The sequence below is a fragment of the Erythrolamprus reginae genome, unplaced genomic scaffold (genome assembly GCF_031021105.1).
Source record: "Erythrolamprus reginae isolate rEryReg1 unplaced genomic scaffold, rEryReg1.hap1 H_49, whole genome shotgun sequence".
NCBI classification, from domain to species: Eukaryota; Metazoa; Chordata; class Lepidosauria; order Squamata; family Dipsadidae; genus Erythrolamprus; species Erythrolamprus reginae.
The window spans coordinates 119,349-130,580 of record NW_027248505.1 but is presented as its reverse complement, the minus strand read 5'-3'; the positions used below and the strand labels follow the sequence as shown (position 1 = coordinate 130,580).

The 11,232-nt window shown below is 40.9% G+C and overlaps 1 protein-coding gene across 3 annotated transcripts in view; it reads right to left on the bottom strand.

The window, feature by feature from the left end:
• Positions 1–3,737: 3,737 nt before the first annotated feature.
• LOC139155711 (class I histocompatibility antigen, F10 alpha chain-like) overlaps positions 3,738–11,232 on the bottom strand; it is a 42,109-nt gene continuing 34,614 nt past the window's right edge. The window contains exons 6-8 of one of the 3 annotated variants that reach the window (XM_070730971.1): positions 8,086–8,127; positions 7,073–7,150; positions 3,738–5,434 (exon numbers count right to left, since the gene is read on the bottom strand). In XM_070730971.1, coding sequence (XP_070587072.1) covers positions 7,122–7,150; positions 8,086–8,127 — 71 coding nt within the window. In that variant the 3' untranslated portion in view covers positions 3,738–5,434; positions 7,073–7,121. Of the gene's footprint in view, positions 7,151–8,085; positions 8,128–11,232 lie in introns of all 3 variants that reach the window. The other 2 variants (XM_070730970.1, XM_070730972.1) reach the window with 2 other exon arrangements.

Below are 11,232 nucleotides of genomic sequence, written 5' to 3'. Positions count from 1 at the left end.
TGAAATTTGTACCTGTGGATTTTTGGGAGGATTCTATCAGAGAGCCCGACAGAACACACATATAATCATAAGAGAGTTGGAAGAGGTCTTGGAGATTCAACCCCCTGCTTAGGCAGGAAACTCTATACCACTTCAGACAAATGAGTATCCAACATCTTCAAACTCCCAATGTTGAAGCATTCATTACTTCTGCAGACAAGCTGTTCCGTTGATTGTTTTAACTGTCGGGACATTTCTCCTTAATTCTAAGTTGCTTCTCCTTTAATTTCCACTCATTGCTTCTTGTTCTACTCTCAGGTGCTATGGATAGATTGACTCCCTCTTCTTTGTGGCAACCCCTGAGATATTGGAACACTCCTACTTTTCATTGAACTCGACATACCCAGTTCCTGCAACTGTTCTTCATGTTTTAGCCTCCAGTCACCTAATCATCCTTGTGCTCTTCTCTACATACTTTCTAAGGGAAACATGATAGCAGTATTCCAATATCTCAGGGGTTGCCACAAAGAAGAGGGAGTCAAACTATTCTCCATAGCATCTGAGGGTAGAGCAAGAAGCAAGGGATGGAAATTAAACAAGGAGAGAAGCAACTTAGAACTTAGGAGAAATTTCCTGACAGTTGGAACAATTAATCAGTGGAACAGCTTTCCTCTAGAAGTTGTGAATGGTCCAACGCTGGAAGTTTTTAAGAGAGCTATCGTGGGGATTCCCAGATTCGCCCACGTTTCTACAATACTCCGTGGCCTGCACTGGCTGCCTATCAGTTTCCGGTCACCGGTGTTGGTAATGACCTTTAAAGCTCTACATGGCAGTGGACTAGAAAACCTTCGGAACCACCTTCTATCGCACAAATCCCAGCAGCCGATAAGGTCCCACAGAGTTGGCCTTCTCCGGGTCCCGTCGACCAAACATTTGGTGGGCCCCAGGGGAAGAGCCTTCTCTGTGGCGGCCCCGGCCCTCTGGAATCAACTCCCCCCAGAGATTAGAACGGCCCCCACCCTCCTTGTCTTTCGTAAATTACTCAAGACCCACCTATATCGCCAGGTATGGGGGAACTGAGACACCTCCCCTAGGCTTTTATATTTTTGGTATGTATGTGTTGCATGGTTTTTAATTTTTGGGGTTTTATATATTGTTTTCTTTTAATATTAGGTTTGTTGCAATGTTATATTGTCTGATTATTGTTGTCAGCCGCCCTGAGTCTTCAGAGAGGGGCGGCATACAAATCTAATAAATTATAATAATAATAATAATAATAATTATTATTATTATTATTATTATTAAGATGTTGGATAACCATTTGTCTGAAGTGGTGTAGGGTAAGGGTGGGTTCCGCTTAACTTCGCCACCACTTTGCAAGTGTGTGTGCTCTGCTCGCACTTGTGTACCCTCATGTAATTTTATTTCCGTGCAAGTCCAGTATCTGGAATCGACCCAAAACACAGCTGAGGAGGTGATCAGTGGACGAAGAAATAAAGGTAAAAGTATTAATCTGGGGGCAGATGGGAGGGCCTTTCTTCAAGCAGCAAAAAAGGAGAAGCCATCGAAACACAGTAAAATGCAGAGATGGATATGATGACAAGAAGGTTGAATGACCAAGAAGAATCTGAATTTTATACTATTTGGAATAAAGTTTATAAGTGGATAGATAAAAATAAAAATTGAACAATATGAGAAATGTATGAATATGCCAAAATGATTTTATATTTTTTCTTTTTTTATTAACTTAACTTCTATATTATTAGAATGTTTGAACAATATTCTTTTCATTTAGATTAATATGTTGACTTAATGAATTAAGAACATATTCTTTTTCTGTATTAAAAATGAATCTTCTAAGATGAGAGGGGTAACTGTAACCCCTACTATGTGTTAAATGTTTGTAAGTTTGTATGTGAAATTTAAGAAAATTAATAAAGTTTTATATATATAAAAAAAGAAACACAGTAAAATTAACCAAAAATTTCAAAAAAAAGATGGTGGCGCTCATGGACCAACACTGAACGAATCGGATCCTTGACGTCACCAGAGTCGCTACTGTTCGGGAGATCCAGTCCAAACTGTGAGAAACACCCCCTGGTATAGGGTTCCTGCCTGAGCAGAGGATTGGACTGGAAGACCTCAAAGCTCTTTTCCAATTTTGTTACAACAGTTTCAGACGATTCTTTGTCACTCAGCTAGAGTCGTATCAATCATGACAACTGGTCATCTTTCTTTTTCCATTGGTTAGAAATGTTTGCTGCGTATCCAAGTAACTTTTTCTGTATGACCAGGGTGGCTGGAGAACTCCATATACAGGGTGTGGACAAAAAAAATGGAGACACTTGACTTTTTGGCATCATAATGTTTGAACATGTTCAAATCAACCAAAACTTGACATATTTTATGGGTTTTTTTAATTCTGTTATTTGTGGTTTTTTAAACTACTTTTTTTTTTACAGAAATTTAAGGAAATTTAAGGAAATTGGTTATAACCTTCTAGAAATGGCAGACCTCTCAGACTTTCAGAGGCCAAATTGTTGGTGCTCGAATGGCGGGCGCTAGTGTAACAGAAAGTGCCCGAATGTTTGGCGTTTCAAGAGGTAATGTCTCAAAAGTAATGACTACTTTTGAAAAAGAAGGGAAAATGTCCTCAGCCAAGCACAGGTCTGGTCGAAAGTCGAAGTTGTCTGAGAGAGACCGTTGGACTCTAAAGCGAATTGTTAGAATGGATCGCAAGACCACAGCTCCTAAAATCACTGCAGAGCTCAATAGACACGTACAGAACCCAGTTTCCACAAAATGTGTTTGAAGGGAGCTTCACAAATCTGGATTCCATGGAAGAGCTGCAATTAGAAAACCTCTGCTCTCAAAGACAAATGTTTCAAAGTGTTTAGAGTGGTGTGGAAACCACCAAAAATGGTCCCTCGAGCAGTGGCAAAATGTGATTTTCTCTGATGAGTCATCATTTTTCTCACCTCCGGCCGTGTTTACGTTTGGAGACAACCAAAATAAACATTTCATCCGGACTGCCTTCTCCTGTCAAACATGGGGGTTCAGTGATGATCTGGGATGCTATTTCTTGGAAATCCACCGGGCCAACGATTTCCCTCATAGAAGCATTAACACCCATCACTATTTAGGAATTTTGGCTGACCAAATTCATCCTATGGTTCAAGAACTGTTTCCAGAGGGGGATGCCATCTTTCAAGATGATAATGCACCAATCCATAGAGCAAGAATTGTTAAAGAATGGCTTGAGGAACATTCTAATGAAGTTCAGCATCTCATCTGGCCACCACAATCACCAGACTTCAACATTATTGAGCATTTATGGTCAATTTTAGAGATTCAAGTAAGAAGTCGATTTCCACCACCATCGTCTCTAAAAGAACTGGAGGGTGCTTTAACTGGGCTAAAATTCCTTTGAAAACAATTCACAATTTGTATGAATCAATACCTCGGAGAATTGAGGCTGTATTTGCTGCAAAAGGTGGACCAACACCATCTTAAAAGATATTTTGATGATTTTTCAAGGTGTTTCCATTTTTCTGTCCACACCTGTATGCCCCCTGTGGTAAATAAACTTCCATATATGTCTTCCATATATATTCTATTCTAATTCTAATTCCAATTCCATTCTATTCTACAGTGCCATTAATTTCCACAATCAACCTGTTGAGCAGTAGGTTTTCTTAATCGGGGAATGCATTCTGAAAGGGAGAAGCTCTAAGTTAAGCATTCACATGACACTGATATACTGGTTGATAATGTGCAGTTTTTATTTGTACAAAATAAACAACAAAACACAAAAATAACAGCAACAGGGGTGCATATATGATTGAAGAAAGGGGAAAAAAATGTAAATAGCCAGAACAAAAACAACTAAATAAAACATGTCACATTATAATTCTACACATACTTGCGAAGGCAAAATTATATAATTTCATAAATACATTCTTTGACACTTTTATCTATTTTTTAACACACGGCATTCTGTATAAATGAATCCCATCTTTCATTGCATTCATCCAGAGAAAGACTACATCTATAGGCAGTCCGCTCCTAGGCGGCAAGTTACATTTTCCTTCATTGCGTGAAAAGGACGATAAATTTATTTTTCCAATATTGCTTACGGATGGATTGCGAGGCTGTCAACTCATTTCTGGTCTATCTGCCTTCCAATCCCACCTTTGTCGCCAGGGTTAGATAGGGTGAATGGAAGAGGCAGAAAAGTGGTTTCAAAACAACAGCTCTTTATTTGGCAACTACAGTAGTACCCCTAGATACAAGTATAATTGGTTCCAGAAGGGAGCTTGTATGTCGAGCAACTCGTATCTGGAACAAATCGCTTTAGACTTTGTTTTTCCCCTCCGAGATAACCAAAAGCAAGGATTCTTGCACCACCTAGTGGACGCTCGGCTCGTATCCCGAATTTCAGCTCGGGTCTAGAACAGAAATTTCTCTCCCCTCGTGGCTCGTATCTTGAAATACTCGCATGTGGAGCAGCTCGTATCTAGAGGTACTACTGTATTTACAATCCAGAAAAGGCTGTCTGAGAGCCAGCCCTTTTAGTTAGTTGGGGGAAAGATCAAAAGCAACATGAGAAAATATTATTTCACTGAAAGAGTAGTAGATCCTTGGAACAAACTTCCAGCAGACGTGGTAGATAAATCCACAGTAACTGAATTGAAGGATTCCTAGGCTATCCATGCCCAGTTCCCGCAGTCTCTCTTATCTTATCACCGTTAAAATCTAATTTAATTCTTTTACGGATAAAACAAACAAAACAGCAGACAGTCTCTGGTCTTCTATCATCCATTTTGTTTTAATTTTTCTACTCTTTCCTTTTTATATATGTATTTTTTCCGTCTCCACTTCCTTAGCTTAGTATCTTTTTTCTTTTCCCCATTGTTGTGTCCAGAGGACAGTTAGGCCTTGTACCCGCCCCATATTCCTTGGGCGGGAAAATACTTCAAGGTGATTGGTTGGCTCAGCCTGGCAGCCCGGGATATATATAGCTGCCAGGCACGGCCATGTTGTTGTTGTCTTGTTTCCATTCTGTGAACCGTTACCTTCTGCTCTAATAAAAAGAACCGTTACTTACTCAGAGAGTCTGAAGTTGATTCTTGTAAGGATACAACACCCATCTTCTTTTCTTTTCATCTCACTGTCTACTCTTTCCCCCAACTCCTTTTCTCCTCCTTAAATGTATTATTTGATCCTTATTGGTTTTGCTTTTGCTGAAAAATGCAAGTAAACGCTGGCTTTTGACAAAAGCATCGTAAAACATGGTCCTGTGGCTGCAGGAAGTTGTAAACACCCATAAATGCTACGAAGTGGTGGGAAAAGTGGGCAGTTTTCGCCATTTTGGAAGCAGGTTTTAAGTATCCCTGAGGAGGTTCGTTCTATCTTCAAACAATTACTCAACAATTGGTCATAAGTGAACTTGTACCTGTAGGGGAAAACAAAAAGATGAAGAGAAGGCTAAGATGACTGAAATCATCTTGGAGAGCTTCAACCAAGCCTAGAGGTGGAGCTCTTGCCTCACAATCAGGAGGTAGTGAGTTCGATCCTAGGTAGGGTCTCCTGCTTGGGCAGGGGGTTGGACTAGATGACCTGCAAGATCCATTCCAACTATTAATCTGTTAAAGGAGAGCAAGAAGCCTTCTTTGACCCATGCAGTCACCGGGAACCAAACTAGAGTATGTTTCCCCAAATTTATTTAATTGAAATTCACAGGAGACCAGAAAAGGAACAGTGGCCAACATCATGCTCATCAGTTTTATAAACTGCTCAAAAATAATAATAAAAGGAACACTTAAACAACACAATATAACTCCAAGTAAATCAAGCTTCTGTGAAATCAAACTGTCCACTTAGGAAGCAACACTTATTGATAATCAATTTCGCATGCTGTTGTGCACATTCAACTTTGTACAGAATGAAGTATTCAATGAGAATATTTCATTCATTCAGATCTTTGGGTGTTCCCTTTAATAATAGTATTTGCTTATCCATTTTAGTAAACCTTTATTTATTAGATTTGTATGCCGCCCCTCTGCGTAAACTCGGGGAGTCTACGTTTATATAATTAATAATTCTCTTAAGCTTTTAATTTTGTAACTTCTGTTTCTATCAGTCAGCCATTGGTAAAACAAATCCCGTGTCAAAAAATATTCTGTTTCTTCCTTCTCCTTACTTTTAATTTATTCATTTCTGTACATTCGAATATTTTTTTTAATTACACTTTCATCCATAGGGATTTCTTCGTTCTTCTACTGTTGTGCAAACCCAATTCTAGCCACTGTTAGCACGTGTAAAATTAAATATGTATTTCCATTATTGTATTTTTCTGGTAAGATACCCCAAAATATTTCTGGTTTTAAATCTGTATGTTGTTTTACCATATTTTCTATATGTTGTTTTACCATGTATGTATTTTTGTTCAATATTTTTTTTTTGCCTTTGGACATGTCTACCACATATGATAATACAAACCCGGTATCTGATTACATTTCCAACATTTAGCAGGCATGTTACCTCTTATAAGGCTGCCAAAAAGAGCCCTTCAGCCCTTCCGGAACGACATGGGAATTCTGGGAGTTGAAGTCCACAAATCATAAAGGGGCCACAGTTTTAGACCATCCCTAGTTTAAAATGACAGACTTGGAGCCAAATAGTCACTGCAGAGCAGTTGGTTGGAGGGGCTCCAAACTATAGCCAGCTTGGTCTAGTATTGAAGGCCCCAGGCTGGAAACCAGAAGATGGTGAGTTGCATGAAAGCTTGCTGGGGCCTGTTGCTCTCTTTCAGCCCAATCTACCTCACAGGGTTGTTGTTGTTGTGAAGAAAATAGGATGAGGAATGTTTGTTGGAGATGTTACTTATAAAGGTGCGATAAAAATCTAATAAACAAAGAAAACTACCTGAGGGGCTCCAAGCAACCCGTAATAATTTTATGTCCCTCAGAAAATTTTGAATCTGGACCGTCCCCCTACTCCACCTGCCCATCATTTTCACTGACATCTTTGCTAGGGTTTGCTCTCAACCCATAAATGCTACGAAATGGTGGGGGAGGTGGACAGCCTTCACCATTTTGGAAGTATCCCCGAGGAGATCCATTCTATCTTCAAACGATTACTCAAGAACTGGTTATAAGTGAACGTGTACCTGTAGGGGAAAACAAAAAGATTAAGAGAAGGCCAATATGAATGAAATCATATTGGAGAGCTTCAACCAAGCCTAGAGGTGAAGCTCTTGCCTCACAATGAGGTGGTTGTGAGTTTGATCCTAGGTAGAGGCACGTGTAGGGTCCCTGCTTGGGCAGGGGGTTGCACTAGATCAGTGGTCCCCAACGTTTTTTCCACCAGGGACCAGTTTCAGCAAGACAATTTTTCTATGGCCCGGTGGGGGCGGAAAGGGGTGTGGTTGGGGGCGGGATTAAGCATCTTTCCCACCATCGCCCTGTTGCTGGCAGAACCTGCCTCCCAAGCCCTCTTGCCCAGCAAGAGCTAAGCGCTGGAGAGAGGGGGTCAGGCTGGTCCTCCTGCCTCCCCCCAGCCAAAAACGCAAAAGCGCCCCGCCGCAGAAGCCAAAAGAGGCTTGAGCCTCTCGGTCCTTCCCGCCCCTCTGTCCCGTCCATCGTCCTGTGGCCGGCAGAACCTGCCTCCCGAAGCCTCTTGCCCAGCGTGAGGCGAAGCGCTGGAGGGAGGGGGTGGCGGGATGAGGGCCGGTAGCTGCTGACTCCATGGACCGGTGCAACATGCCCCGCGGCCCGGTACTGGTCCGCGGCCCGGTGGTTGGGGACCCCTGCACTAGATGACCTGCAAGGTCATCATATGTTTTTGCTATCTGATGAGGCCAGAACAAGGCTGAAAGAGTGCAATAAAAATCTAATAAACAAACAAACCTACCTGGGGGGCTCCAAGCAGCCCTTAATAATTTTATGTCCCTCAGAAAATTTTGAATCTGGACCGTCCCCCTACTCCACCTGCCCATCATTTTCACTGACATCTTTGCTAGGGTTTGCTCTCAACTCACAGCCTGACTTGATTCTCAGATTCAAAACATTAAAAAAGCAAAACATTTGGTAATAATTTACTCACAAGGAGGGTCATTCTTTGGCTTATCGTCTCCTTTCTTGAATCCTAGGTTGTATAAAGAGAGACAACAACAAGAAAGGTTGTTAGAGAAAACCACAAGGGAAGCCAATCAATGACAGGAAGGGATAAGCTTTAATGAGCTCATTTTGAACGGATTGGGACAACTTGTTACAGCCAACTCGCCACGGCCATCTTGCCAGAATCAATTCACCTTGGAAAACTCGCTTACGGGATAACTTGCCACGGCCAACTGGCGACAGGACAATTCAACAGTTGAATTTCATTACATAAAATCATTTAAAAATAATTTTAGTTTTTGCCATTCACCTTTCATTTTGTCCCTCCCTCGACATCCTTTCTTTAATGATTCTATTCCTCAATTTCTTCAATTTTATTCTAACTCTTGTCCCGCAGGAAGTTGGCCATGGAGAGTTGGCCGCAGCAAGTTCTCCTGGACCCCATTTCAAAAGGTGCATTTTGTTACAATATTCACGACTGAGAGAGCCAGTGGTAACAAGGTCAGCCAATGAATAAGGCATAGCAACTAAGTCAGCCAATGGGAGTTAAATACTTTTGAGTCTGTGCAGAGAATCGAAACTGAAAACTTAAGGCTGGACCTGGCTCCAGGTCCACTCTGTTCTCTGAACTAGAAGCTGCTTGTGTTTTACTTTTAACTGTTGCTACATTGAAGATCTCTGCTAATGGTATTGTAAATTTATATATTATATTACTATATTTATAAAGAAGTTATACATTCAACTTTGTATAGAACGAAGTATTCAATGAGAATATTGCATTCATTCAGATCTAGGATGTGTTCTTTGAGTGTTCCCTTTATATTTTTGAACAATGTATATTATATTACTATATTTATAAGAAGTTAATGAATCAGCTGAATCAGTCATCTGTGTGTGCTTCTGGAACTGATTTTGATGCAACAAAAGCTGGTGCCTGAAAAGAGGCTCCCAAGCCCTGGGGGAAAATATAGGTGTTTAATACCCTCCAAGGGGAAGATAGGTTAGGGATTAAACTGAAACCTCGGGGATGGGGATGTTGTCCTAGTTCCAAAAAGAGGAGCAGTAATAGAGAATAGCACACTTCTTGGATTCAACCGAAAGACATTGCTGATGCACCAGGAACTAAACCCAGCCCAATATCATTCAAGCACTCATTTGCTTTGACATAAATGGAACCCTGGATTTTGATCTTTCCCCCAACTAACTTCAGATTGTGTCCCCTTGTTCTTGTGTTCACTAATAGGAAAGTGAACACAAGAACAAGGAGACACAATCTGAAGTTAGTTGGGGGAAAGATCAAAAGCAGCATGAGAAAATATTATTTTACTGAAAGAGTAGTAGATCCTTGGAACAAACTTCCAGCAGACGTGGTTGATAAATCCACAGGAACTGAATTTAAACATGCCTGGGATAAACATATATCCATCCTAAGATAAAATACAGAAAATAGTATAAGGGCAGACTAGATGGACCATGAGGTCTTTTTCTGCCGTCAGTCTTCTATGTTTCTATCAATGATCAATGGATCATTCCCCTGAATGGAAGTGAAATGGGGAAAACTGCAGCAGAAGCAGCAAGAACATTTTCATTGAAACCCTTCTCTTTGACCAAAGCCTTTGAAAGAGGCAGTTCTGTGGTGCCCCTTCCCAACTTAGAAGGAGACTGGGCTGTCCAAACGTCAGACTCAACTAAATTAAAGCTGGAGTTCCAGCAAGAGGCTGAGATTTCAGATGCTCCACAAGAGGGTCGGGAAAGCAGGGAAGGAAGGGAAGATGGAGGAGAAGAAAAAGAAAAATGAAAAAAAGAAGAGGAGGAATGAGGAGAAAAAGAAAGGGAAAGAAGGAAGAAGAAGAGAAGGAAGAAGGAAGAAAGTGAAGAAAGAAGGAGAAGAGGAGGATGGAGGAGAAGAAAAAGAAAAATGAAAAAAAGAAGAGGAATGAGGAGAAAGAGAAGAAGAGGAAGAAGGAAGAAAAAGAGAAGGAAGAAGGAGGAAGGTGAAGAAAGAAGGAGAAGGGGAGGATGGAGGAGAAGAAAAAGAAAAATGGGAAAAAGAAGAGGAGGAATGAGGAGAAAGAGAAGAAGTGGAGGAAGGAAGAAGAAGAGAAGGAAGAAGGAGAAGAGGAGGATGGAGGAGAAGAAAAAAATGAAAAAAAAAGAAGAGGAGGAATGAGGAGAAAGCGAAGAAGTGGAGGAAGGAAGAAGAGAAGGAAGAAGGAGGAAGGTAAAGAAAGAAGGAGAAGAGGAGGATGGAGGAGAAGAAAAAGAAAAATGAAAAAAAAAGAAGAGGAATGAGGAGAAAGAGAAGAAGGGGAGGAAGGAAGAAGAAGAGCAGGAAGAAGGAGGAAGGTAAAGAAAGAAGGAGAAGAGGAGGATGGAGGAAAAGAAAAAGAAAAAAGAAGAAGAGGAATGAGGAGAAAGCAAAGAAGTGAAGGAAGGAAGAAGAAGAGAAGGAAGAAGGAGGAAGGTGAAGAAAGAAGGGAAAGAGGAGGTTGGAGGAGAAGAAAAAGAAAAATGAAAAAAGAAGAGGAATGAGGAGAAAGCAAAGAAGTGGAGGAAGGAAGAAAAGGAGGAAGGTGAAGAAAGAAGGAGAAGAGGAGGATGGAGGAGAAGAAAAAGAAAAATGAAAAAAGAAGAGGAGGAATGAGGAGAAAGAGAAGAAGTGGAGGAAGGAAGAAGAAGAGAAGGAAGAAGGAGGATGGTAAAGAAAGAAGGAGAAGAGGAGGATGGAGGAGAAGAAAAAAAATGAAAAAAAGAAGAGGAGGAACGAGGAGAAAGTGAAGAAGTGGAGGAAGGAAGAAGAGGAGGAAGGTGAAGAAAGAAGGAGAAGAGGAGGATGGAGGAGAAGAAAAAGAAAAATGAAAAAAGAAGAGGAGGAATGAGGAGAAAGAGAAGAGGTGGAGGAAGGAAGAAGAAGAGAAGGAAGAAGGAGGAAGGTAAAGAAAGAAGGAGAAGAGGAGGATGGAGGAGAAGAAAAAGAAAAATGAAAAAAAGAAGAGGAATGAGGAGAAAGAGAAGAAGGGGAGGGAGGAAGAAGAAGAGCAGGAAGAAGGAGGAAGGTAAAGAAAGGAGGAGAAGAGGAGGTTGGAGGAGAAGAAAAAGAAAAATGAAAAAAGAAGAGGAGGAATGAGGAGAA